A 26,216-nucleotide genomic window follows, 5' to 3' on the forward strand; every position below is an offset into this window, starting at 1 on the left:
GTTCGGAGGTGAATGTTTAAGACTGATAGTCAACATTGTCTGGATGTCTTTTGAGGTTGTTTAGGGATGTTGCCATGGTCCGCTGTATTGTTCGTTCAGTAAGGAGGCTGTACCCGCTAGGGACTCAAAAGATTGCCATGGAGGATTCCTCAGATATTGAGATATTGATAGGACCAACTTACAGCTTCGCTGCCAACACCTGTATCAGCAGCGCAGTTCCCAAACCAAAGTGTCAGACACCAGTTCATGGTTCCAGCCCATTGGAAGCTCGGGCTAGCTCACTCACGCCTTGCAGATGCTTATCATTTAGACATGGGCAGTCCATCAAATCACATCGCTCAATGTCCTCCACATCTCGTCTAAGCTACAAGCCTTCCGGACAAACCCCCCACTGACTTTTGCCTCTGTTTTGATACGAACCATGCTCGGGGTTTCCCCAGCGCCCCGCATGAACAAAACAAGATGGAGATGTTTCCCTGCCTACATACTCCCCCTCCCCTCCATCCTCTCTCACTCTGGCCTTCGACTTGTCCCAAGGCACCTCCTCACCTCCTACCCTCGCCTCCCCACCAACCGCCAAAATGAGGTTCACCCTCCCGCTCATCCACCTCCTCACCCTCACCACCGCCCTCCCCAGCACCTCCCCCAATGAAGACTCCCCCATCGAACTCGCCAGCGGTGCCCTCGGCCGTCCCCCCCTCAACCTGACCACCGCCGACCACAACCTCACTCCCCGCGCCGAAGCAGCAGTCAGCAAACCCCCCAAAAAACACGAGTACCAAAACCCCTACGAATACAACCACGGCGCCATCACCCCCGTCTACCCCTGGAAAGACGGCGACGGCCCCTGGCGCTGGGGCCGCGCGGGCAAGAGGTACTCCAAGCGCGGCTGCGGCGACACCTGCGTGGCAAAGTGCAGGACGAACAAGATTACCACGTTTTGGAGGCTGTTTCTCCATCCGTGGCCGCTGCTGCCGATAGTTTTGTCGCAGAGTCACAACAGAGCGGTGTGTCCCCCCCTCCCCCCCTCCCCCCTCAATCTGCTGTTGCAGAAGGCTGATGACGATGATGATGATGATTGTGTTGGGCGGAGCTAGCGTCTCAAGTCTGATTGTACCTATGTTTGCAAGGTGGGTGTTTTTTTTTTTTTTTTTTTTTTTCTCTTGTCTTTTCCTTGCCACCACTTGAGACTCACCCCTGACAAACTCCAGGCCTTCTGCGACTACTCAGCCGACATGTCCGAAGGAGAACTGGCCTCCCACTTCGGCACCACCCTCTCCGTCCAGACATCCAAGCACCACTCCGACTTCCACGACGACAACGACAGCAGTTGGACTACCTCCCCCTCCACCCTCCAGCCCAACACCCTGCCCTACACCAACCGCACCGTCCGCTTCAGGGACGGGAAGCTTGTTTGATGCGGACGGGTGGGAGGTGACTTCTTGAGTACCCACCTCAAGAGGTGCGGAAGTGGTATTTTGGTGATGTTATGCTCTTGTCGCTTACTAGACCGGCGCGGGGCAAGGGAGTTTTGTTTCATGGTTCAAGTCGGCGTTCAAGGATAAGGAAAGAAAAAAGAAAACCGGCCAGCGTTGGTGTTGCGGCGTTGGAGCAGTTTGGGGCCTAGGCAAAGCGAAAGGATGGGAGGTGTTGTGTTTTATACCTAACCTGCTCCGGTGAATGCCCGGCCAATCCCTCCTCGTAGTTTCAGCTTCTTCTCCTTCAATCGTCATCAAAACACATCAACTTTTGCTGCCAAAACCTACCGTACTTGTTGCCTGATAATTGGCCTGTGACCTTTTTGTGACCGGATGCCACGTTAAACCTCCATCTCGCATTCACACATTTATGTCGTAGGCTGATACAGAACGTCAATTAACCAGACTAGCAAGTCTAACTCATCCCCCCGCCATCCGGCATCCTCCCAGTCTAGTGTTAACATCAAGACAAGTACACAGCTAGCTATAAATTACACCCGCTGACATGGCTGCCAGGAGATGCAAAACCAAAATGAATCAGCGCAACAAGACTACAACTACTTCCACAAGAGCAATCTCCGCTACTCCCTTTCCTCCCCGATGATAATATCTGCTCCGCTGAGCATTACCGCTTCAGTTTTGCCCTTCCCTTCTCTGTCTGCTTTCTCCTCCCTAATGCCCATCGCGCCGTCCATGCAGTGAACTTTATTCTGGGGACGCAATACAACCGAAATACCGATAAATTTGATACCGGCCCACACGAAAAACAATGCAAGCCATCCCGTCAGTGCCACACCAAAACCCAAAAACTCAAAACAATACAGAACCGGACTCCGCCCCCTTTTTTGCCTTTTACGATAAATGGAATGCCCCCTGGCCCTCCTTGATGGCAGTAAACAGTCTCTTCTTCAAGACATCGATAGTTGTGTAGTCGGGGAGCTTCAGGTAGTTGACGCAAGTCATGACGCTAGGCAAGTAGTCATCCGATGTATATGGTGCTTCGCTTGGCTTGCACACCACCGTGAACATGGGGGTCAGGCTCTTGAAACCTACAGCCAAGTTGTTAGCATCACCTCTCTCAATTTCACTAGAGCAAAAAAACCTACCGCCAATGGGGAGCTTGGGACTGCCAGTGGTAAACTGCAGAAAGTCACGACGCTGCGCCGGCGTCAACTGAGACATCGTCTGCAGCAAGTTCCTAACGCTCTTGCTGTCCATGTTGTACCCGTGATCGGCCTTGATCGAATCCATAAGTGCTAGAAAACTGTCAGCCATTTGTCTTTTGCATCCCGCACCGAGCGACAAACTTACTCTCAAGGGACCAATCCTCCTCCACACGACCAAACAGGGAGCACAGCTCGTCCGGAGTAAAAGCGCTCAGGGCCGAGTACGGGAAGACCTGTGAAAAGCCGGTCCGGAAGGCATCGACCTGGCGGCGAACACCGCTTCCCAAAGTCATGTCAATAACCCTCTCGAGGTAGAGGTCCACGTTGGATATCGTCAGCCTAGTCTGAGACCCGTTGGGAATTAGATCAATGTCTGGGTACCCAGGCAGGGTAAAGTCGAGGTAGAGGTCGTCGAGCCTGATCTTGTCAAACGCGATATTCTCCAAGTCGTGAACCTTTTGCGCAGCGTCGCGGTTGGGATCCTCCTCGATGGCCTTCTTGGCCATGGCAAACTTCTTAATCACCATCAACGACCGCGCAACCATAGGGTCGACAGACTTGATAGCCCCCAGAGAGGGGCGGACGGCATTGTGCTCATTGCCGATGCGGAAAAAGATGGGGTTGAAGTTGATATCAATGATGCGAGAGTCGATCATGGACCGTGCCACAAACTTGCCAAGGATCTTGAAGAGCTGGAGGGTCTTCTCGCCTTCCTCAGTTGCAAGGAAATCCTCGCTCACGGGTCGAGGGAAAAGTCCATTAGGCCCAGAGACAAACTCTCCATTGTCGCTGGGATCATGGTCGCGCCAGAGCTTGAGCTTCTTCTTGCAGAACTCTTTCGATACCGTCGAGTAGAACTCCAGCGTGGGTCCAAGGCCAGTGCCGACCTCTTCAAAGTACTCAACCTCCAGAATGCTTTGTGACGCCCCGTAGAGTTCCATCACCTTCATGGCCGACTCGAGAATCTTGGGCCGAGCGATTCGTACCTTTTGACGTTGCAGTCTTCCCAGGAACGGCCTTTCATCACGGCGATCTCTCCGGGCTTCCTCCTGAGACTGGGCGTTCTGCCATCGACTCATAGACCTGGCATAGCCAAACGAAGTACTCTGCAGGAAGAGATGCCGGGTCTCGAAGGGGAAAAGGAAGGGATAGAGCCTCGCCAGGTCCTCGCTCCAGCTTGGAAGGCAGTTGCTCGCAACAATGAGGGGTTCTTCCAATTGCCGGTTGAGCTTGGCTGTAAGCTTGGTGTTGACAAACTGGGAGAGCGGCTCGACATTGACCTTGAGTGTCTCCTTGTTCTCGACCAGAACGTCATCAATGTTGGCGTTGAGGTCATGGAGCTTCTTCAGCAGGCGCAGGATCGATGCCGTGGTGGGCGACTTAGCTAGAGATCCGGGAGTGCTACCCTCCTCGACCTCCGCCCCCGTGTCGGCTGATGTTCCAAATGCGATGGTCTCGGCAGGAGGGGGGCCAGGGACGCGCCGGAACTTGATGGGATGCACAGCAGACCAAACATTTCGGCCGAGGTATTCATCAGACGTAGTGGCAGAGCTGTGAACCGCGCGGTAAATAGTTGTCTCGTTGGGAATCACCTTGCCGTTGATGCTGAACTCGATGTGCCAGTCTTGGGGCACAGCTTGAATGGCGGCGGCGTATGACATAGGCCTCGAGGATGAGGAAGTGGGTGTGCCCTGGAGAGCGGCGGCGAGCGTGCTGGCTCTGCTGGGAAGCGAAGATGTTTGCCGGCTTTGAGAAGGGGTGGGAACCCTAGTCCCGTCCTCCTTGCGAGCCATGACCTTGCCGCCTGCGGCGACTTCGACATTGACAGCGGAAGGGTCGGGGGTGGGGGAGTCGCCCATGTCTTCTTCTAGATCACCCACAACATCCAAGGCGCTCTCATCTTCCATGTCCTCATCGTCATCAGACAATTGCTTCTCATCTGCGCACTCAAGGGCATTTTCGAGATCGTCCTCATCCTCTGGTGGCGGGAGAGGAGCAGTTTCATTAGCTGCTTGGCGGCGTGCCGACCTACGGAAAGCAGCCTTTTCCCTCGACGATGGCTCCGGTGTGGCTGGAACGTCTCCAGAGGGCTGCGTCTTGGACTTGGACTTTCTGCCTGGCCGCGAACCGGAAGGCTGCGAGGAAGCAGCTGGAGGGGCGGGAGGAGTCGAAGGAGAGAATGACCGCTCCATCAAGCGGGCGGCGGCAGCGCTCATGGGCAAGCCTGAGCTAGCCATGACCGCGAGAGCACGCGAAACCGCATCCTTACGATGTTGACGAGGACGGTCAGACATGCTGATCCGCGGCCGCAGGTAGTCATCCAGAGACTTGAAGGTCGTGATGGCATGGATCGAAACCATAATGTTGCGAAAGTTCCGAGGGATATCCGAATCCTCATCAGCGACCAGCTTGAGGCGAATTTGCTTCGCGAGCATGGACGCCGCACTGCTGCGGTTGCCATCGTATGAGTTGTGATGAACTGTAAGAACCTCAAAGTGCTCTGATCTGCTCAAAAGGTCCTGAAGCTTGTGAACCAGGACGCTGAGGGGTGTCGCAGGGGAGTCTGCAGTCGCAGTCTTGGGTTTCGACTTCACAGTGTATCCCATAAAGACCTGGAGGAACGTCGACTGCGCCGCAGCTGCAAGATCCTCATCGGGATTGGCAAAAATCTCCTCGAGCACCCGGACTACGCCAGAGGCCAGAAGCTCGGCGCTGGTCACACTCTCCAACACATCCGAGTCAAAATAGGAGGCCAGTGTTGTAAACAGCTTTGTACCGTCACCAACGGGCAAGCTTCCAGGTGTCCGGTGCAAGTAAAAGGCCTCGAGCTCCGTGGCCAGCTCTGAGAGGTTGGCAAGAATCTTAGTCGCCTTCTTCTTCATAGCCTTGCCCTGCTTCTCGGTCTCATGAGTCTCGAGGAATTTCTTGGCCAACTGCGCAATCCGGGTCTTTGAAGAGGGAAAGTCTGAGACCGACAGACGGCGGCCGGGCCCATCGAGGGACATGGTGGAACCCTCAGAACTAACTGGGGATCCTGAATCGTCATGATGGTGGTCATGGTCATGATCGTGCTCGTCACCATCGTCTTCGTCGTCTTCCTCCTGATCCTCATCCGAATCTTGGTGCGAACGGTCCTCATCGTCATCGCGGTCCTCATCATTTTCGCCATCAGATACGGTTTGGTCCACGACAAGCTCCTCACTACCAGCCTCTGCTCCCGACTCTGGTTCGTTCTGCGGCTCGGTAGGCTCTGCCGTAGGAGATTCGACCTCGGGTTCCGGTTCGGGCGTTGCCAATTTTTCGATCTCGGCAATAACTCCCTCGCGATACAGCTGGTACCGATAGACCGAACCCAAACGGCTTGTCAAAATTCCAGTGGCCTGCAGAGCAAACATGACCAAAGAGGGGTGGTCTTGCTGCGAGAGGATAGATGCCAGGAAGGAGGCGTACGAAACGGGCTTCAAGGCTTCCACCAGAATGTCTTCGTCCAGGTTGCAAAGCATCTTCAGCTGGGCAGTCAACACCTTTTGACGCACCGTCAGGTTCACCGTGCTCGAGTACGCATCCGTGAGGGTAGGGAAAAGAATCATAGCGAAGCGCCGGACCTCGTCTTTGCACCCTTCCAACAGCTCGATCCGTTTCTCGTTGGGTGTTTTCTTGTCAGAACCAGGTGAAGAGGGCGTGATAGGATCCATTGGCGAGTGCATGTCGACGTAATCGTGACCGGACGGATCACTGGAGGGAGGCAAGCTTGGCAAAAGCTCACAGATGACATTGAGCGTCTCGATGATCTGTTCTCGGGGTCGGTGAATCAAAGCCTGCATGATCAAAACACTGTCGAGCTTGGAGGCGATATCCTCGGTCCCGGCCGGGGGCGAAACGCCAGTCAGGATTTGGTAGAGCGTCTCAACCACATTCATCTTGAAGAGCTCAGCCGACAGCCTTGGGCTCACCTTTGCCGTGATGGCAAGAACACGGAGGAATTGCGTGTGGATGTGAGATCCGATCAGGTTGGTGGTGCCAGGGAGCAGCAGACGAAGGATGGCCTTGAGCAGCTCGGGGCTCACCAATTCCTCCAGCTTTGCGGCATACCTCCTGAAGCTTTCCACAATTCGCGTCACGCAGAGGGAGGCTTGCTCAACAACCCGCTGATCGTTGCTACCCAATACATTGAGCAGGATAGGCATGACATCCCGCACAACGGGGAAGTTCTCTTCGTGAATGCCACGGCAGCAGTTCGCGGCTGTTGTCACCGCAACCCGTTGGGTGCCTGTGGCGAAGAAGTCAAGGTACGAGAGACACGCATTCAATCCTCCCTCCTTGACGATGTGGTGGGGATACTCGACCGAGATCTTTTCCAGAGTGCTCAAGGCCTGCTCCGCGAGGTCGATAAACTGGATTTCCAGCAATTTCTGGCATAGGATGGGAATAGCTTGCCCATACACTACATTACCTGCACTGCCCGGAAGGGCTTCCATCAAGTTGGCCAGGCAGCGACAAGCCAACAGCATGACTTCGGGATTTTCCTCTCCTGTCAACTCGTTAGGCTGCATCAACGTCACCAACTCTTTCACAAACTGGTCGGGTGAAAAATGGCCCGATAGGTTATCCTCGTTGGACACCAGGAGGAGCTCCGAGAGCTCTTGAAGCGCAATGAGCTGGATCGTTGGATCGTCTTTTTGGCGAAGATTGTTCAAAATCTCTCTCAGTCTGGACGATATGCCAGAAACCATACCAGTCAACGCCCTGAGTGTATGGTGAATGCTGCTCGGAATTCCACCACTTGGGAAGCCACCAAAGGGATCCATATCGTCATCGTCGTCGTCTTCGTCGTATCGGTTGAGCCGGTCATCCTCGTCATTATCCTCGTTGTCGTCGCTATCTCCGGGGAACTTGTCTTCGGGTGGCGGGGGAGGCGGGGGTGGGGGTGGAGCGGCTGCACCTCGATCAGATTCTTCGGTACCACCCATAACGACGTCTTGATCTGGCGACTCGGCAGCACTGCGCTTGGACCGGCGAGAAGGCCCGGCGGATGGAGGGGCAGCATCATCTTTAGAGACAGAACGTAGATTAGTACACGGCCTTCCGAAAAGAAAAGGGGCTTTGTTTAGACTTACCTTGAACCTTCTTTTTATGACGGCTGGATCGTCTGCTGGACGAGGCCGAGGGGGTAGTATTCTCTGGATGCTCCGGACAGTTAGCAGAACCTGCTGGCGCCCTGGATCGAATTGTCAGCGAAACCCCTGATTCTACCCCGTCCGTGTCCGTGTTGACTGGCTCGACATACCGTGGGCTCGACATGGTGGCAGAGTTCTTTGCTTTTTTCCGGCGGGAGCTGGCAGGTGTCGGAGCAGGGATTGGAGGCTCTGGAGGTGCTTGGGTAGCAGCCTGTGCCACGCGTTGTCTCTTGGAACGGCGTGCCGATGAGGCTGGCTCCGGAGCAGCCTGGGACGGACTGGTTTCGGAAGTAGTCTTTCGTTTTCTGGCGGCTCGGGCTGTGACGGGGGTAGAGACGACAGGTGAAGGCGCTCCGGCGGAGGGCGATGAAGCGTTCGGATTTGATGAAGCCGCCTGGGTCGCGGCTTGACGGGCACTCGAGCGGGTGACTCTGAACGACATGAGTAAATATGTGCCCAGATCTAACAACCCTGGGAGAGGTTGCTGACAGGTCGATGTTGGAATGGTGAAGAGGTGAGGTGGAGGGGCAAAAAAAGAAGAGAGGGTTTAGTAGAAAGCAGAAAAGTTTTTGATTGAGAGTCAGTTCCCGAGGATGTGAATGCCAGTAAGAACTTTGGAGCTTGCTGCAGGGCTGATAGAACCGGTGCCTGTGTATTGCGGGCCTTTGCCGCTCTGACCAGAGGCTGCTCAATCTCCGACGACAAGAAGCGACCGGCGGCAGCAGTGGTGTCTGAATTCACTGCCTCTGTCGCCAAAGGAGGCGTCGGGGATGCAGTGAAGCCTGGTGTATGATGGTTGCAGCACTGGCTCGGCTGGCTAGCTTGACTTGACTTGACTGACTGACTGACTGACTGACTGACGACTGACTGCGCGGTTTCGGCCCTTGAGATTCGTGGAACCGGAGACTGATTCTGAGAGGCAGATAGGCAGGTAGGTGGTCGAAGCTCAACAGGCGAATACCTTAATCCGGCAGACACTGACTGGGAAAGAGAGAGACAAAGATAGATAGAAAAGACAAGAGACAGAGAAAGCAAGACGTCACAAACAGGCGGGGAAGGTGTGCAGTGTGAGGCGGGGGATGGGTGGTGGAGGTGTTGGTGGTGGTGGTGGTGGATTGCAACGGTTGTAATAAGTAAATTATTGGATTTACCTGGCTAATGAAGAAGAAGAGGAAGAGGAAGAAGTTGACGACGGATAGGATGAGGGAGCAGCGGCGGATGGCTTGTGGGAGGCAGGAGGAGTTGCAGAGGAGGCAGTCACGGTCGGGGACGAGACAGATGACACCGCCGACACCGTGGGCAGGTGTACTGGATCGTTATCGAGAGCCGATCTGGACCGCGAATTTGCAGAGCGTCGTTCTGCCATGGATTACGCCATGGGGAGGCTGGCAGGCGGCGGTTCGGATGGGAGCGAGTTGGCTTATTGTCATCAGCTTATTATGCGAATATAGTCGGCACCAGCCACAGCAGCAGCAGCAGCAGCAGCAGCAGGCAGCGGATGATGGCGGAAGGTGGAAGGAGTTTCTTCGCTTCTTCCTGGGTGGAGGAGGCGGAGATGGTGGCCGGTGGAGATGATGCTTTACGGAGGTGAGAGGGCGATTGTGTGTGCTGGACCCCGTCCTTAGCGGCTCTTTAGCCCATCTAGATCCTTGTCAGCGCGTTCTTGGCCCGTGACGACCCAGAGCACGGACCAACGAACGCCGCACCGGAAGGCTGGGTGCATCTCTGGGAATGGGCATTCACATTGGGCATCTACAGAAGATCTCCAGGCACAGGTTTTCATATCATGAAGCTAGTATAAAGCATGGTTCAAATCCTTGCTCTCACCAACACACGGAGACAGTATATCTTGCCCGCTTGTCACAAGAGCCTGGCGACTATCTCGCGTGTTTTGCAAATAGTTTGGTGCCACATGAGAAAAGGTTCCAACACAGACACACGCTCGTGTTGCAATGTTTGTCATCCTCGGGCTTGAAGACAGAAAACTACGGGCTAGTTTTCTGAGCCAAGATATCCAGCGGGTGGGGATATTGCTCCCAGATGAGTGTTTGATCAATGTTGGGTCGGACGAGGGCTATCTTTGGCACTGCGACCGTAACTGTGTCTTGAAGCATGATACCATTCATGACGAAGACACATTATCATTGATCATGAATGAGATACGGATACTTGAAGAGAAAAGTCTGCGGTGAAAAAAAAGCATCCGTCCAGTATGACAAAGACACGGTCAGACGATTAGAGGTTCGCTGCCTCTGATGTCACTGTTGTTCCAGCGGCGAGTTTAATTGATCCCCGCGCCACAGGGGTGTCGCGGGTATGCCGACGCCCCACTAAACGCGTCTTGGGGCACGCTCTGCCCAAGCTAACGCGCGGCCAACATCCAGACCTCCAGCTACATTGGGTATCAGTCAGTCACTTGCCTATGAACCCACCATTGCCAGCTCGATTCCGTTGAAGATGAATACGGATATAAGTGACTGAATCAACCGTACTTTGAACCTATATCTGACTGAGATTTCGCCAAATGCCAGCTCAAACTCGCGCGCGGGCAACACCCGCTGCGCCGGCATCAGGCGTCTATGAATCAACACCCACTGCTCGTCAAGTCCAGTTTCCTCCTCGAAGGCGAAATGTCCGAACATATGGTCGCACCTCGACTCCCACGGGAATGTCCCGCCTTTTGCGCCAGCAAACATTGACCCAGCTTGATTATGTACAGCAAACCCCACCACCGGCGGACCTACGAGTGGAAGATGAGGAGGGTGAATTACCCAGAACAGTGCCAAGGGCAGCGCCAAAGCCGAAGAAACAAAAACAGACTCGTAGCAAGAGAAGAAAGACACTGGGCGACGCACCGAGTTCGACCTTGCATACCCAAACCATGACCCAGATGTATTCCATGACGACAAAGAAGGAGCAGGATAACGAGCTGCGTATCGAGAACTCTCAAGACGAAGGTGATGAGGATGAGCTGGGGCCACCACAGCTGCCATCAGCTAGCATAATCAAAAAGGAACGAGCTCCGGAGAAGAAAGCAACAAGGACGGCTTTGTCCGACCCGCAGACCCCCTCAACCAAGCGCATCAAAGTCAATCTCGATGAAGTTCCCTCGTCCCAGCCAACACCATTCACTCCCATGCTCGCAAAGTACACACTGGGCTCTGTACTCTCTCCGCTTCAGGATAAGTCCACCAATGTTGATGCTCCAGCTCCTACCGTGGAGTCGGTGACCAAACGCCCTCGAGATCTGGTTATCGAAGACAGCTTCAGCCCAGGCGGAGGGCTCCCCTCCTCATCTTCAATGCTGGAGGGAACTCCTGAACAGGCGAGGTCGTCACAAAAGAGGAAGAGGCAGCCCCTGGCCGAAATATCGCTCCCTAGTATGGAGCTTGGACATGATGACAATTCCACTACTGAGCCCACCCCAACGAAGAAGAGCTGCCGGGAAATACCAGACTCCGACGACGAGCTGGCGAGCATTAGTTCAACACCGTTCCAGACTCCCCAGAAATATCAAGGGACGGTTGGTGAGGCGGGATCTGGTTCTAAGCTGCGATACCCCGGTGGTGTTCCCAACAGTGGTCTATCGAACAAGGAGAATCGGACTCCCCGTTCAGGGCAAAAGAACTCGAGAGATTCCGCCACAAGTGATGATGAAGCACCAGGGACACCGACACCACCAGATAAGACGGTCACGAGATTGTCTTCACAAAAGAGACGGACAACACAGCGGTCGTCACAGAGGCGTATGTCACAGAGATCAGCATCCAAAACACCAATACCACAAAATAAGGCTTCGGCGCCGGTTGAGCAAGCGCAGGATGACGACTCGACTGCTAGTGAGGATGGGTTGTCAGAATTGTCTTGCACTCCACCCAAGCCGTCAAGTCCAAGGGCGAAAACACCAACCCCGAGGCATAACAAGGAGCCCAATGTTTTACGGTCTATTCTACGGAAGACTGCTGAGCGAGCTGCCCACACGAGTCCGGCCAAGGGTGAAGGAGGGAACACGACTCCTCAGTTCCTGACATCAGAGTCCTCAACTGACCAAGGACCTACCACTCCAACCCCTATTCGCAAGACGGTTCAGATTCAGCTCCCACCGCCACCTTCAGCCAGCCTAGGGCAGAGCTCGGAGGGGCAGCCACTGCAGGAAGATGATGAGGAAGAAGAGCTGGAAGTCTACAAGGAGACCCCACAGAAGGTCTGCCCTCAGACATGCTCTCCCACGCCCAACCGAGCCGCCCAGCGGATGACACAAGCCAGATCCCAGTTCTGGTCACAAGGCTGGGAAAGCCAACGTGTGCCCATGAGCGTAATTCGGTCTCTGGGTCCCCAGACTGACCGCACCGACATCGTCATCTCCATCGAGCCTGATACCTTGGAGGACATCACCAAAGGCCGTCGCGATCACGAGTTTAGGGAGTATAAATTCCCTCCCACCGTACTCCGGGTGTGGATGTTTGCCACTCATCCCGTGGAGGAGGTCAAGTATATGGCTGTGCTTGGACCACCGAAGCAGCCGGGGGAGATTGATGAGGACAGTGGTTACAACGGAAACGTAGAGTTTAATGCCGGGGAGACCAAGTTCAAGTGGGCGTATGAGTTGGTGCAGGTTTATCGGTTGAACAACCCGGTGCCGTTGGAGGATATGGAAGAGCACGGGATGGGGAAGGGGGCGCCGGTGAGGTGGCATTATTTGCCGCCTACGGCGGTGGGGCAGTTGATGGCTAACTTGAGGAATGCGTTGTTTTTGGAGCCGGGACAGGAGGTGCTGGAGGCGGAGCAGTTTTTGAGGGATGGGTATCAGGTGGTGGAGGAGGTGGAGGAGGAGGAGGTGGTGGAGGAGGAGGAGGATGAGGATGAGGAGGAGGAAGACGGGGATGAAGAAGAGGAGACACAGGGAATAACTGGGGTGACGGTATCACAGCAGTTGGAGCAGCAGCTGAGAAGCGACATCATTCAGTCGACGCAGATGGTCAAGAGAAAGAGCGTCAGTGTTCTTGAGGATGACGATGACTTGGAGTATCTCAACGATGATACTGTCATTCCCGCGAGTCCAGAGCAGACACTCCCGCCGATGCCAGTCACTGATTTCACCCGGCCAAGTGCACCGCGATCCAGCCAAAGGATCCGGAATCAGCAACGGCCTAGCACACCGTCCACAGTTCGTCGGGTTGAAAAGACGAGAAACACCGTTGGTCTGTCTCAGGCGACAACGGCGAGTAACTACTCTAGCCCTGCTACATCTCCTCAAAAGTCTATGGGGGCATCTGTGCCACGACCTCATATGCCTGGGTCGAGCGAGCTGTCGCTGCCGGACTTGGGTGTCGAGATGGACGATGATGGGGAGACCCAGCTGCCCGTGCCGAGGGGAATCATTGCTTCGTCTTCGCAGGTGTTTGGTACGGCGCTGGATAGTTTGGATTTGGGGATAGGTGCGGAGAATGTGAGACGGCCGCCGAGTGTAATTTATGATTCGGATAAGGAGTAGGATTGGGATCTGTTATGCTAGGGTCATCTTTTGTGGGGGTTTTCAGTGAAGAAGGATAATAATGGGGAGTAGAAATGGGTGGGTGAGGTATTGGGATACATTGGCTGATAGCAGTCTGGCTGCACTGGCATGGGTGGGCATTTACCAATTAGACGATGAGGGACACGGGACCTACGGCGTATATTGTACTTAGGGGGTTGGTCGTTATTGAATATGTGCTCTATGGAATTTGACATGCAAAGTTGGGTTTCTCTGTGCTGATATGTTTCCAGTATGGTCTCCTATACTCCGTACATAACCCTGATAGGGTTGAGTGCTGGCGCATTGGTGGCGCACGGACCGTAGCTTGTGACGGTGTTCCAACTGGACGACTCTGCTGGACTGCCGTTCCGCCTCAAGCCTCGACGAAGCTCCTTGCTACACACTCGCGGAGGGAAGCTTTTTATCGTATTGAAACTGCCTGTATCTGCTTATAGAATTGCTTTATTTCCAGCTCCCGCCGGGTACCACATCATCGCGACACCGCTCTCCCTCGAACCATGACCTGGCGATCTCGCCATCAAACGCTGTCGCCGCCCGTTCGTTGATGAACTGCCCCCCTGGTCCGACGCTTGACGGGAGCGCTACCCCGCCGCCATCGACAACATGCCCATGAACGGTCGCGAGATGACACGGGCCGAGTTGTTTGAGGATGAGAAGAGGAGGATCGTCGAAAGTTGCTTCAGCAGACGCGACGAAGACGGCTCCTGTGAGCTTCCCCTTGTGTTGCCGTCCAGACCGGCAGCTCTTGATAGCTTCGAGTCAGTGCTGGACTTGCCATGTGACCATTGCTGACCCTCCATCTGTCTGCATCAGTGCTCGAAACATACATCACACACATCAAGATCACAGAGTTCCAAACTTCGCCCACAGCACCACCAGCACCCAACGCGAGAACCCCTAATGCCGAGAAGCCGCGCGTCATCATTGTCGGCGTGCGCAAGTCTGGCCGAGTACGCGTGCACAAATCAAAGGAAAACCCAAACGGAACATTCTCAATAGGCAAAACGTGGTTTCTCGATGACCTCTCGGCGATCGAATCCTTCACCAACTGTACATACAACAACGACTACCAAGCATGGGCGGGAGACGTGGGCTTCGTGGTGACGCTTGGAAAGCCGTACTACTGGCAGGCCCAGACGGACAAGGAAAAGAAATTCTTTATTGCAAGTCTGATCAAGATCTATGCCAAATACACGGGTGGTCGCATGCCGACCTTGACGGGTTTTGATCAGCGCGAACTTGATCAAGTGTTGGGTGGCGCACAGGCACCCCGAAGACAGGAGCGACAAGACCGACCACCTCCCCGTCCGAGCATCCCCGATTCTGCCCCCAACAGCGCCAATAACTCGATCTCGTCTCTTGGCTATAATGGAAGGGAAATGCTCAATGCCCAGGCCACACCAGCACCTGCCCCGGCATACCCAGAACGGATGCCCTCGCGTGGCGCGCTTGCGCCGAATGGAAGAGCTTCACCAGTGCAAAGCGTCGACTCGGGCCGGCCGAGTCAAGAGCTGCCTACCCTTCGACGGCTAGCATCCAACAATAAGAGCCAGGACTCGGTGGTGGCCTCGTCTGTTGCGCGGAGCGAAGGGGCCAGCAGCTTCAGGCCAGGATCAAGAAATGGGCCGGGCTCTAGCTATGGGACCCCTGAGGCGTCACCCGCACCTCCGTCTCTGGATGAGAGACCGCCGGAGAGGAGAAGACCTCCCATGGATCCGTTGCGGCCGACGCAGGTCGACAGAGATTTGGTGCCGGCTCCATTGAACAGCCCTGCGGCGCGTATTCCACTTCCACCTCGGAGTCAAGACCGCATGTCCCCCCGCAAGAATTCGGTGAGCAGACGGGACCCGACACCACTTCGGATGGACCAGAGACCTGTAACACCAAAAGAGATCTCGAGAGCAGGCACGCCAGTGAGTGCGCCCAGTCCGGCACCTGTCCCAACACCGCAGACTGCCAGCCCAGCACCTGCTCCTGCTCCTGCTCCTGCTCCTGCTCCTGCTCCTGCCGTGCCGGCTGCTGTCCCCACGCCTCCACCTGTGCCAGCCGAGGAATCGACGCCAGAAGCACCCAAGACCCCCGTGGATGACGAAGAGAAGCCTGGCGTTTTTGGAATCAAGTCCAAGAAATCTAGAGGAGAAATCGCCGGTGCGATCTGGAAGGCTGCCGCGGCCGTCAGTGCGTTCAAGCCCAGACCGGGCGGTGCAGCAGAGCGACTGCGTCAAAACCAGAACAAGAGCAATGACGGGCCAGACGGTATCACGAGCGTTGTACCGGCGCCTCCCAAGCCCATCCCGGTGAAGACTCCAGAGCCGATTGTTCTCGAACCACCCCCCACGGCGACCGACAGGGGCTCCTCTGCCACTACTGCGTCTGGCATACCCGAGCTGAAAGTCACGGGCTCAGACCCCAACAGCCGACCGGATAGCATTGTCGCCTTCAAGGAGAAGAAGGAGGAGGTACCAGAGGAACCGCAGCGGTCGGTCGTGGCGGGGAACGATGTCAAGTACCTGGCTACTTTGGGGATTGATCCATCGATTCTGGACGGCAAGACGTCCGAGTTTGCCAAGTGGCTGGATTACTTTGGGTGGGTGCCGGGCGAGCAGATGAGGCAGAGGAACTTTGAGGAGATGAGGGCGGATCTGGACAGGGAGATGGGCAAAGCGCAGGCGGGGGGGTGGCTGGCGAGGTTTCAGGAGGAGGATGAGAGGGTTGATGCGATCAAGAGGGGGATCGATCTTGCGATTGGGGAGTGTGATGAGCTGGATAATTTGTTGACGCTTTACAGCGTTGAGTTGTCGGTGAGTTTTTCTGTGGTTTTGGAGAGGGTGGGTTGGTTGGTTGGTTGCTGACACTTGCGGTAGACACTCTCGGATGATATCGCCTACATCGAGGCGCAAGGCCAAGGTCTGCAGGTGCAGGCTGCCAATCAGAAGCTTTTGAGAAAGGAACTCGAGTCGCTGTTGGAGACCTGCGCCATCAGCGAGGCCGACCTGGAGGCGCTCAAGTCGGCGCCGCTGGAGCATGCCGCCGGGGTGGAGGAAATTGAGACCTCGTTGGTCACGCTGTTCAAGGCCATGATCAAGATTGATCCTACGATGGGCAACAGCGAGGGGAGGAGGAGCGAAGACGGGAGCAGTGCGGACCAGTCACTTGGCTTGGACGAGAATTACGGCCAGATGCGAATCGTGCAGGAGAAGAAGGAGATGTACCTTACCGAAAGCTCGCTTTTCATGAGGAGGTTGGTGATTTTCATGGAGAAGCAGTTTAGCGAGGCGTTCAGGGAGACGAAGGCGGCGCTGGATGGGGCGCTGAGCAAGAAAGTTGATCCGAGGAATCACGAGGTGGGACGGGACATCCTCTGGATGTACGGCCCGCTGATTCTGTACGCGAGGGACGTGGATCTGGACAACTGGAACCGAATCCTGCAGATTTACCAGGACAAGTGCCACCCGATATACAAGACTGAGTTCAAGGAGGCGATGGACGCGTGGAAGAAGAATGCGAGGAAGGTGACGGGGGATGAGGCGGAGCTGCTGTTTACTTCGCAGCAGGAGAAGAAGGAGGAGGGGCTGGCGACGACGGCGAGGAAGTTGACGGTCAAGAGGAGCCAGACGCTGGCGAGGAGCTTGAGGAGCCCGTTGGGGGATGGTGGGAGCAGGTCGTCTGCGGCGGAGAAGACGCCGGATGGGAGGGCGTTGCCGTATGAGGTTTTTGCCGGGGTGCTGGATGATTTGCTGCCGTTGGTGGAGATGGAGCAGAACTTCATCGTGGATTTCTTCCACGCTACTACGCTGGAGCAGGCGGATTTTCCGGATTTGGTGGCGGCCTGTAGGCCGGTGAATAGACGGGGGGGGGACCTCAAGAGGCATCGGTTGATGGAGCCGGATCGGGAGCTGGCGAGGCGGGTGACGAAGGCGATGGAGAGTATTTTTGGGTTTATGGAGATTGGGTTGCAGCAGTTGATGGATTGGGTTTTGGGGATGGATCCCTTGTATGTGATTTCTTCTTTCGGTTTACGGATGGGTGTGTGTGCTAACAAGGTCTACAGACAGGGAGTGGGTATCTTGGCCACGCTCGAACGCAAGATGGCCGAAATGTCACAATCCAACCAGGACTTTCTCAACAATTTGCTCCAAAAACTCCACGGCAACCTCGAGGCCAAGTTCAAAAAGTTTGTCGACGATCAGATCCGCGCCATTGAAGAGACAAAGGTCAAGATCAAGAAGCGCAAGGGCGTCATCCACTTCATCCGCATCTTCCCCCAGTTTTCCGCCGCAGTCGAGAACATGCTTACGAATGTTGATCCCAACTTGGGGGTCAGGCGGATGGTAGATAGGGAGTACGACCGCATCCTCAAGTCAATGTTTGACTCGCTCAAGGTGATTGCGAGAGAGAACCCGGCCATGGGCGGCGGCGGGGCAGCCGCCACGGCTGCTGCGATTGCCAACTCTGCGGATCCGGAAGACAAGGAGGCGCTCAACTTCCACATCCTGCTTATTGAGAATATGAACCACTACCTGGAGGAGGTGGAGAACTCGAGGGGGTTGGAGGTGCTGGATGACTGGAAGGAGCAGGCGAACCAGGAGCTGCAGGAGCACATGGGGTTGTATCTGAATGCTGTCATGAGACGGCCGCTGGGTAAGCTGCTGGAGTGTTTGGAGAACATCGAGGCTCAGCTCGCGGGGGGCAAGTCGGCGGCCGGGATTGCGGCTCAGCCGTCGAACTCGAAGAGCACGTTTAACAAGGTGCTGGGTGGGTATGATGCGAAGGAGGTGAGGAAGGGGATTGAGGCTTTGAGGAAGAGGGTGGAGAAGCACTTTGGGGATGAGGACTCTTCTTCAGCGGGAGGGGAGGGAAAGAAGGGGAGCAGCGACACGCTGAGTGTTAGTTCGGGCGTTTCGGGGCATCACGGGGTCAAGTTTGGTGGTGGGGGTTCGAGTCAGAGTAATAGTGGGTTGGTGATGAAGGTGTTGAGGGAGTGCGAGAAGTTTTATGGGGAGGTAGAGATGAGGGTTGGGAGGGTGACGACGGATGTGTATGGGGGGGATGTGCTGTTTGAGTGGCCCAGGGGGGAGGTCAAGGCTGCTTTTGCGGCGGGGGCAGGGGGGAGTGGCGGAGGGTTGGGGGGGATTCATTTGGGGAGGTCGTGATAGATATTTTGGGGTTAACAGGAATTGCATGGTTGTTTTTTGTTTTTCGGTTTGTGATTTTGCGTTTGACAATGTTTTGGGCTTGGTGGTGATGTTTGATGTTGGAGTTGTTCAAAATGGAAGTGTTACTAAGCAAGGTGAGATCGCCCCCGAGAGAGAACAACTCCGGTCCGTTTGTTCCCGGCCGTGTATCTCTCCAAAACATCTGCCGAACAGCCCAAGAAGTTGGTGGCCATGACTGCGGCGGCGCTAGTGGACCATGTGCCTTAACGGTTTTTCGGCACATGTTTTACTGCCCGCCCTTTTTCTTTTTTGTGTGTGTTCTCCCGCGGGATCTCAGCTTTGGGTTGATCACTCCGCCTTTGACGACACCGGCATCTTTCTCCAACAATTTTCGGAACTAATCGCCTCCTCCTCCCCATGAAACGCAAAAACAAGGTTGGTTGGTGTTTGTGATGGCGGTACCTGGTGGTAGCGGATCTTGCCTTGCCTTGCTTCTGATCAGTTTTTTGCCCATGCATTCATCGGTTCCCCATCCTGAGGCTGGCGGGCTGGCATAGGGAGGAGGTGAGGTGGGTGCATGCATTGCAGGTTGGTGCTGGCGAATGGCGTACTTCCCGATGGCTGCATGTGTATTATCGATATATCGAACCACGAGATGAGAGGGCGGTTCGGCATACCTTACCTACCATGGGCCGTACACAGGACATATCTGTCCATGGCGCACGCACCATCCATCAAGCAGAAGTTTGGGAATCTTGAGAGTAACCCTCCCTTTTCGGGGGAGCAGCTACCATGGATCTTATTCTCTCTCTCTCTCTCTCACACACACGCACACACACACACACTCTCTCTCTTTCTCTCTCTCTCTCTCTCTCTCTCTCTCTCTCTCTCTCTCTCTCTCTCTCTCTCTCTCTCTGTGTGTGTGTGTGTGTGTGTGTGTGTGCATACAGGACATGATACGACCCTCTTTTTCAGCTCGTCGTCATATCACAAAACAGTAAAGAATAGCGAGTTTGGAGGGTTGTGGCGTTTTCTGGCAGCTGACAAGACAAAACCCGCCATAGAGGACGCAACCATCGTGAGTATTCGAATGAACATTCCCAGCAGCAACCACCGGTCACTGAAACCATCGACTATCTCTCTCTCTCTTGTGTGGCTGATATCTCAAGATTGACGATTGGACCTTACATCTGCCGATTTATATTGGGGGGAATGTCGGTTTGCCTCCCTTCCCCTCTCTCCATGCGCTCGGCTCCACGGCCCCACCACCCACTGTCAGGTCTCCCGGCAGACGGTTCCCCAAGTTTTTGGCGGCGCTTGACTTACACGCCTCTTCAGCTCATGACGTGGGGTTTTCTTTCACCTTGACCCTTGTGCCACCCCTCCTCCGCATCGCCCTATGGTGATTCGGAGCCAACCCCCTCCCCGGTATCTTTTCCCCAGCTCAGATCGAAAAAGTTGGGGGTGGTGTGTGTCGTGTCAAGTTCAGCGTGACCACTGTTTCCGATTTGGGAAGGGAAAAGGCGAGTTTTGGTTCCGTTCGGCTCCGCGATCCTTCGAAAAACCCCCCTCCCCCTCGTGCTGTCGTCAGGGAGCACATCTTTTGAGAGATATCGTAGATGTTACCTACCCGTCATTCCGAGTTGACGATTCCCGGGACACTCTTCAGCCATATATACTGCGCTAGTTCGGCACGGTCTGTCCTACATGCAATATCCTCCCGTGTATATCTGCTGGCCGTCGGGGATCGTCCGTTTGCAGGACCGTCATCCAGGGAAACTGTCTGATGGCGGACAAGGACCAAAATAGATTAATTTCCCGAGGGACAGACACCCAGTTCATCACTGAGAGTGGTCGTTCGTCTTGCTACCCGGGTGAGGGGGGGGACAACCTTACTCCAACTCGGTTTCCAACCCCCCGGCCCCCCTGCCTGTTTCTTCGCCTTGACCTTGGACATTCTCGGCATTGAACGGCATGGGCGGCAGGTGTGTGTTTGGTGGTCAGGTAGGTAGTAGGTATGTGGGCTCAATTCGAGATTTTCCCGCATGACTATATACATATATACATCATCACGACACCTTTTTTCTTCTTGTCTTTTACCTTTTCACTTTGTCATCATTTTTATTTCTTCTTTCGTTTAACTTCAACACCCTCTACTGTGATAGACCCCTCTTCAACAGGGCACACACATTTTCTTTTCGATCATTGCAGGTTAGGACATCACATGCCTACATAACACATAAGGATGGTCACAGATCAGATAATACACCTCCTGGTCCAGCACTGGCCTGCGGTTCTTGTCACGGTCGTTCTCGCCTGGCTGGTCAAGAACAGGTATCACAATGGACTGAACAAATACCCGGGGCCGTTCCTGGCGTCGTTGACGGACTGGTGGAGGTTTTATGATGTCTACAGACGGAGACCAGAAAGGACGCAGATTGAACTGCACAAAAAGTACGGGCCGGTGGTGAGGCTGGGGCCGAACACACTCTCGTTTGCGGACCCGGAGGCGTTGAAGACGATTTACGGGTTGAATAAGGGATTTGTCAAGGTTTTTATCTCCTCGTCTTTTTCGTGACGAAGAAGGGGGGGATATGTGCTGACAATTTGGCCAGTCTGATTTCTATGTCGTTCAACAATCAGTTGTCAAAGGGCACAGCCTCCCGTCCTTGTTCAGCACCACAGACAACGACTTCCACATGCAGTTTCGCCGCTGCGTCAACGGGGCGTTTGCCATGTCCCAGCTGGTGCAGTACGAGCCTTTTGTCGACAACACCACAAAGTTGTTCCTGAAGCAGACGGAGAAGCTGTACATTGACACCCCGAAGGCCTGTGACTTCACGCAGTGGCTGCAGTTCTACGCGTTTGATGTGATTGGGGAGATTACCTACAGCAAGAGGCACGGGTTCATTGAGAGGAACGAGGATGTGGATGGGATTGTGGCATATCTCACCAAGCTATTCCTTTATGTCGCTCCTGTGTGTCCCCTTTTCTTTCCTGTCCACCAAGACTCGGTTCTGACGTGCTGCAGATCGGCCAAATCCCCCTGTTGGACAAGCTCTTCCTCAAAAACCCCCTCTACCTCAAGCTGGGCGAATGGGGCATCCTCGACACCACCTTTCCCGTCGCCAAGTTCGCCCGCGCAAGGATGGCGGAGCGGCTTCCCGAGCTGGAGTCGGCGTCACCTGAAACGAAGCCTCTGCTGCCCACGTCGGAGAAGCCGCCGTTGGGAGTGAAATCTCCTGACCTCCTGTCCAAGTTCTTGGCCGCCAGGGAGAACAGACCTGACTTCATGACCGATACGCTGGTTCAGACAATGGCGGTGAGCATGGCTTTTGCGGGCTCGGAGACGACGGCCATTTCCCTGTCGGCGGTGTTTTACTTTTTGCACAAGACCCCGAGGGCGTTGGCGCGGTTGCTGAGGGAGATCGATGACGCTGCGAGGGAGGGGAGGTTTTCGGATTACGAGACTGGACTGGTGACCTGGCACGAGAGCCAGACGCTGCCTTTCCTTGATGCGTGCGTTAAGGAGGCTTTTAGGCTTCATCCTGCGCCTGGGTTGCCGATGGAGCGGATCGTGCCCGAGCCGGGGCTTGAAATTGCAGGACATTGGGTGAGAGGTGGGACGATTGTGGGGTGTAATGCTTGGGTTTTGCACAGAGATAAGAAAGTCTGGGGGGAGGATGCGGAGGAGTTCAGGCCGGAGAGGTGGGTGGATGAGACGGATGGGGAGAGGTTGAAGGGGATGAATGGGTGCATGCTGCAGTTTGGGATGGGGAGTCGGACGTGTATTGGGAAGAACATCAGCTTGTTGGAGATTTACAAGTTGGTACCGAGTATGTTGAGGAGGTTTGAGGTATGTTTTTTCCTAATCAAAAGGGACGGGGAGCGAGTGTGGTGATGCTGACATGAAACAAAAAAAAAACCAGATTCGATTTGATGATCCGAACTCTGAGTGGGAGATTGTGAATGCTTGGTTTGTGAAGCAGAATAATTTTATCACGAGGTTTAAGTTGAGGGAGTTGGTGAAGCCCGAGGGGAAGGCTTGAGTTTGGGGTTGATTGGATGGTTTGGGGGTTGGTTTGGGTTTGGAACGGGGGTGTATATGGTTATGATCATGAAACAAATACCACTTATTCAAAAATCAGTGCATGCATTTCTTTCCTCCTAGGCACTAAAGTTCAAACAAGTGTGTTCATCCAGGTGTTATCCTTGCAAACACTATATCCTCCCCCCGCCCCCGGAATGCCCATCACCGAGTTATATGTTGCCATCAATACTGGAACGTATCCACATACGCTAGCAACTCCTCGTTTCTCCTCTCGGCATCCTTCTCAACGTAGGGACAACCCTCTTTCATGAGGTTCCCAATATTGCTTACCTCAACTTTGGCAGGGTCAATGTTGTAATTATGGGAACCGGGAACACCGTAGTCGACGATCCGCATTGTCTGTCAGTACCTATCGACGCCAGATTGATTGAGGGCTGGAAACAAGAGGCCTACCGCATTTTTTTTATTAATCTTCCACTTTTGAAAGTTGTCCGCACGCTTTGAGTGCGACCTCGATTTTCGTGCACATTGTGGATGGAATGTCTTTGGATTGGGTTGTTGGAGTTGGTTGGAGTTTTCCGTGGGGAGCAAGGCACGCTGGCTGGGAAAGGCGGAGATAGGGAAGATTCAAAGGGATCCCATACGTGGTTGGCGTAAGTTGCGGCTCTCTGCCAAAGAGGACAAAGCCACCTTGGTTTCTGGGTTGCACATTGACGCTTGACTGCCTGGCCATCAAGTTTCATTCTGGCACGATCCATATTGGACGAGTAGATCAAGACCGTGCGATGGTTTTTGAAACACAGGCTGGCTAACTAATGGTAGGCATAGTCCCAAGTCCATTTTCTCTGTTCCAAATGCTCTAGTCGACAAATCATGACTAACCACATGCTGCCTACCTACCTAGGTAACCAAGGACGAGAAGACACCCGTCACCAACCCCCACGCCACCTCTCCCTCCCCCGAACCATACCCCCTAAGATCTCACCACCTCCCCAGATCAACTCATATTCATCCCCCCCCCTCACCCCCTCACCCCCTCACCCAACGCCTCATGCCCCTCCAAGAGCCCACAAATCCTCCCCTCCCCATCCCACTTCGCCCTCACATCCCCCGGATCACCCCTCCCCTCCCCCCAAAACTTCCCCCCCGCCTTCCTAAACTGAAAGTCGGCATCCCCAAGATAACTCCCAGCAAGAGTCCCCTCCTGCTCCTCCAATCTGGCAAAAACATCCCTCACCCAGCCATCACACACCCCATCATCCTTCTCCTCCTCCCAAACAGCATACACAGAAAAATAATGATCAGATTGCATGCTAAGCATCATGTTCCCCTTCCAGGCCCTCCTCGAAGTAGGATTCATCGAGAACCACAGCGCGGTGCTCTGCTTTGTCGGAAGGGATGAAAACGCTGGGTCAAGCGCGGCAGCGACTTGTGCCGGGGAGAGGTCGTTGGAGAGGTAGGCGTTGTCTGAGCGGGTGCGGAAGCCGGGGGCGGCGTTTCCGGCTAGTTGGGCTGCGTATTCTTCTGGAAGGGAGGTAGGTTCGCAGAAGCGGCTGGGGTGGTTTGGGCTGGCGGAGGGGGGGCATGGGAGGGAGGTGTGGATGGGGGTTAAGGCTGAAAGAGCGGCGGTGTGGGAGGGGGCAAAGGAGGTGAAGACTGCCGTGAGGGTTGGGGTGGGGGAGGATTGGGGGACAAAGGACGAGACGAGGACGATTTCGAGGGTTGGGGAGGCGGTTGGGGAGAGCTGTGGCGGGTGTTAGTGTGGGGAAGATCGAGAAGATGGGAAGAGAGGATACCTTGATCAACCACTCCAGCACCTCTTTAAACTTGGTGATATCAAAGAAATAAAGCGACTGCCACATCGGGAGCAGAGACAGAGTTTTCATATAAAACCTCGTCACGACAGCAGGAAAGGCTGGCCCCGCACCCCGAGCAGCGTGAAACAAGTCTTTGTTTTTGGTCTCGTTTATGTGCAAGACTTCGAGCCCAGCCGTCACGACATCAACTCCCACCACATATTCACACGCCCAACCCCAGTTCTGTCGTTTGAATCAGCAAAAACAACATTCGAACAAGCCGGGCACCGTGACAAACCTTGCAATTCCACCCCATCCCTCCCTGCAGCAAAAAACCCCCCAACCCGACATCAGGACAATGACCCCCAGGAAACATCCTGCCCCCCTCCGCCAAAAACTCATTCAACCCCCCCGACGTCACAGCCGGACCACAGCTCACCACCCCCTCACCCATCTCGCGTTCCCATCTGATCGACCCAACCCCTCCCTCAAAGTCGATCATGTCCAGCAGGATCGAGTCATACCTAATCGACCAACAGGCCCAGCTGTGGCCCCCGCTGCGGATGGCAATTCGCTTATCTTTTTTCCTAGCATAATCAACACACGCCACAACGTCAGAGACAGTCAGCGGCTTGCAATAGGCGTGTGGGTGACGGGAGTGCTGCCAGGGGATGGTAGAGGAAGATAGATCGGGGCGGCGGTGGTTGAAGATGCGGGAGAAGATCAAAGAGTTGAACTCCGACTCTGGGGTGGCAGAGCGGAGGATGATCGGGGCCGGACTAGAACCGGAGCTGGGGTTGTTGACGGAGGGGGTCATGTTTGTGTCAGGAGCGGGGTCGGTTGCGTCGGGCATGATGTTTATGACAGGCAAGATACCTATTCTTGATTGTGAGGGGAGAGCACAAGGCAAACACAGTCCCGTCAAAGTAGGTGTTTATATTTGAAATCCTCACCCAAGTCTTCTGAGCGTGGGAGGAGCGAACAGAATGAGTGGGATCGTTGGCATCAGACGTGGACCCCACTTGGTAGGGAGCTGCTCCCGAGTTACGCACAACACAGTGTGTTGCTCTTACAACATGATGCTATTTACGGTATCATGAGTGGGTGGTTGATTGCGCGTCTTCTTGGACGAAAGGACCTCAGGGGTCGATCTGAGACATTGTGTGATTGAGATACCGACTAGATGGGGTCATATGCAAGGGGAGGAGCAATGGTGTCTCGGGGTGGGTGGGGTTAGGGTTGATAAGGGCGGCTGCTGACCCCTAAACCTCTTTGTTGTGACGATCACGGGGGGTCAAGGGATGGATTTGGGATGAGCGGGCTTGTGGTGTAAGTCTGATGGTCTGCCCTGAGGCTGTTGGTTATTCAGGTCCACGCCAAGTGGTATACGATTATTTTATAAAAATACACTTAAAGGTTTAAAATATGCTAAAGTCAATGGCCTTCTTCAAAGCAGATAAATCGATATATATCAAACTCAATAGCTCTTTCATACTAAACGCGCTTCTCTCCCAATTTAATCCATCTTTTTACGCTTAAAACCGATAAAGTTATGCTTTTGGCCTTTAAAAGTGTCCGTGTGAGTGTTCGATGACTTGTAAGTGGGGACCGGGGACCGGGGACCTGGATAACGGCCACCGCTCTGAGTGAGTCGGCTGAGAAGGTCACGGGTATGAAAAAAGCAAGGCTTAAACCATGGTACCTGGGTAGGTAGCCACATACCTTGATCTGGAGAGCAATTATTTTGCTGTTGAACTGATGTTTGATGTTGTAAAGCCTTGCTGTCTTTGCAGCTAAACAATCAGGAAGTCATCATCTCAGTCCAACAGCCTGAGATCCGCAGCATTTCCGCCAGT

At 54.5% G+C, this 26,216-nt stretch overlaps 6 protein-coding genes across 6 annotated transcripts; 4 read left to right on the plus strand and 2 right to left on the minus strand.

Annotated features, from left to right (window-relative positions):
• Positions 1-581: 581 nt before the first annotated feature.
• Positions 582-1,418, plus strand: QC761_406245 (uncharacterized protein; the record flags this gene model as incomplete). The annotated part of the gene is made up of 3 exons (XM_062878899.1): positions 582-1,007; positions 1,098-1,130; positions 1,212-1,418. The coding sequence occupies 3 exons, from the start codon at positions 582-584 to the stop codon at positions 1,416-1,418; spliced, it is 666 nt and encodes a 221-aa protein (XP_062732633.1).
• A 912-nt stretch (positions 1,419-2,330) lies between these two features.
• On the minus strand, positions 2,331-9,547 carry UFD4 (Ubiquitin fusion degradation protein 4; the record flags this gene model as incomplete). Its single annotated transcript, XM_062878898.1, has 6 exons — positions 9,513-9,547; positions 8,973-9,462; positions 7,762-8,252; positions 2,790-7,694; positions 2,585-2,734; positions 2,331-2,527 (listed from the first exon to the last, which is right to left on the minus strand). The coding sequence occupies exons 2-6, from the start codon at positions 9,185-9,187 to the stop codon at positions 2,331-2,333; spliced, it is 5,958 nt and encodes a 1,985-aa protein (XP_062732634.1). The 5' UTR covers positions 9,188-9,462; positions 9,513-9,547.
• Positions 9,548-10,104: 557 nt separating this feature from the next.
• QC761_406230 (uncharacterized protein) lies at positions 10,105-13,556 on the plus strand. The gene is made up of 2 exons (XM_062878897.1): positions 10,105-12,658; positions 12,689-13,556. Exons 1-2 carry the CDS (start codon positions 10,346-10,348, stop codon positions 13,313-13,315), a joined length of 2,940 nt encoding a protein of 979 aa, XP_062732635.1. The 5' UTR covers positions 10,105-10,345; the 3' UTR covers positions 13,316-13,556.
• A 151-nt stretch (positions 13,557-13,707) lies between these two features.
• Positions 13,708-19,940, plus strand: QC761_406220 (uncharacterized protein). Its single transcript, XM_062878896.1, has 6 exons — positions 13,708-14,063; positions 14,171-16,158; positions 16,222-17,351; positions 17,409-19,338; positions 19,439-19,787; positions 19,852-19,940. The coding sequence occupies exons 1-4, from the start codon at positions 13,961-13,963 to the stop codon at positions 18,508-18,510; spliced, it is 4,323 nt and encodes a 1,440-aa protein (XP_062732636.1). The 5' UTR covers positions 13,708-13,960; the 3' UTR covers positions 18,511-19,338; positions 19,439-19,787; positions 19,852-19,940.
• Positions 19,941-20,049: 109 nt separating this feature from the next.
• On the plus strand, positions 20,050-22,660 carry QC761_406210 (uncharacterized protein). The gene is made up of 4 exons (XM_062878895.1): positions 20,050-21,064; positions 21,129-21,491; positions 21,545-22,369; positions 22,443-22,660. Exons 1-4 carry the CDS (start codon positions 20,759-20,761, stop codon positions 22,560-22,562), a joined length of 1,614 nt encoding a protein of 537 aa, XP_062732637.1. The 5' UTR covers positions 20,050-20,758; the 3' UTR covers positions 22,563-22,660.
• Positions 22,661-23,585: 925 nt separating this feature from the next.
• QC761_406200 (uncharacterized protein) lies at positions 23,586-25,213 on the minus strand (the record flags this gene model as incomplete). Its single annotated transcript, XM_062878894.1, has 3 exons — positions 23,586-24,308; positions 24,361-24,603; positions 24,659-25,213. The coding sequence occupies 3 exons, from the start codon at positions 25,211-25,213 to the stop codon at positions 23,586-23,588; spliced, it is 1,521 nt and encodes a 506-aa protein (XP_062732638.1).
• Between the last annotated feature and the right edge of the window lie 1,003 nt (positions 25,214-26,216).

Source organism: Podospora bellae-mahoneyi, chromosome 4, assembly GCF_035222275.1.
Source record: "Podospora bellae-mahoneyi strain CBS 112042 chromosome 4, whole genome shotgun sequence".
Lineage (NCBI taxonomy): Eukaryota > Fungi > Ascomycota > Sordariomycetes > Sordariales > Podosporaceae > Podospora > Podospora bellae-mahoneyi.

Bases quoted from the DNA above. Each gene is read 5' to 3' on its own strand.
- QC761_406210 (XM_062878895.1), top strand. From the start codon at position 20,759: ATGGTCACAGATCAGATAATACACCTCCTGGTCCAGCACTGGCCTGCG. The intron at 21,065-21,128 runs GTTTTTATCTCC...CAATTTGGCCAG, and splicing joins TGAATAAGGGATTTGTCAAG to TCTGATTTCTATGTCGTTCA. The intron at 21,492-21,544 runs GTGTGTCCCCTT...GACGTGCTGCAG, and splicing joins TATTCCTTTATGTCGCTCCT to ATCGGCCAAATCCCCCTGTT.
- QC761_406230 (XM_062878897.1), top strand. From the start codon at position 10,346: ATGCCAGCTCAAACTCGCGCGCGGGCAACACCCGCTGCGCCGGCATCA. The intron at 12,659-12,688 runs GTGGTGGAGGAG...GATGAGGATGAG, and splicing joins AGGAGGTGGAGGAGGAGGAG to GAGGAGGAAGACGGGGATGA.
- QC761_406220 (XM_062878896.1), top strand. From the start codon at position 13,961: ATGCCCATGAACGGTCGCGAGATGACACGGGCCGAGTTGTTTGAGGAT. The intron at 14,064-14,170 runs GTGAGCTTCCCC...TGTCTGCATCAG, and splicing joins ACGCGACGAAGACGGCTCCT to TGCTCGAAACATACATCACA. The intron at 16,159-16,221 runs GTGAGTTTTTCT...CACTTGCGGTAG, and splicing joins TTTACAGCGTTGAGTTGTCG to ACACTCTCGGATGATATCGC.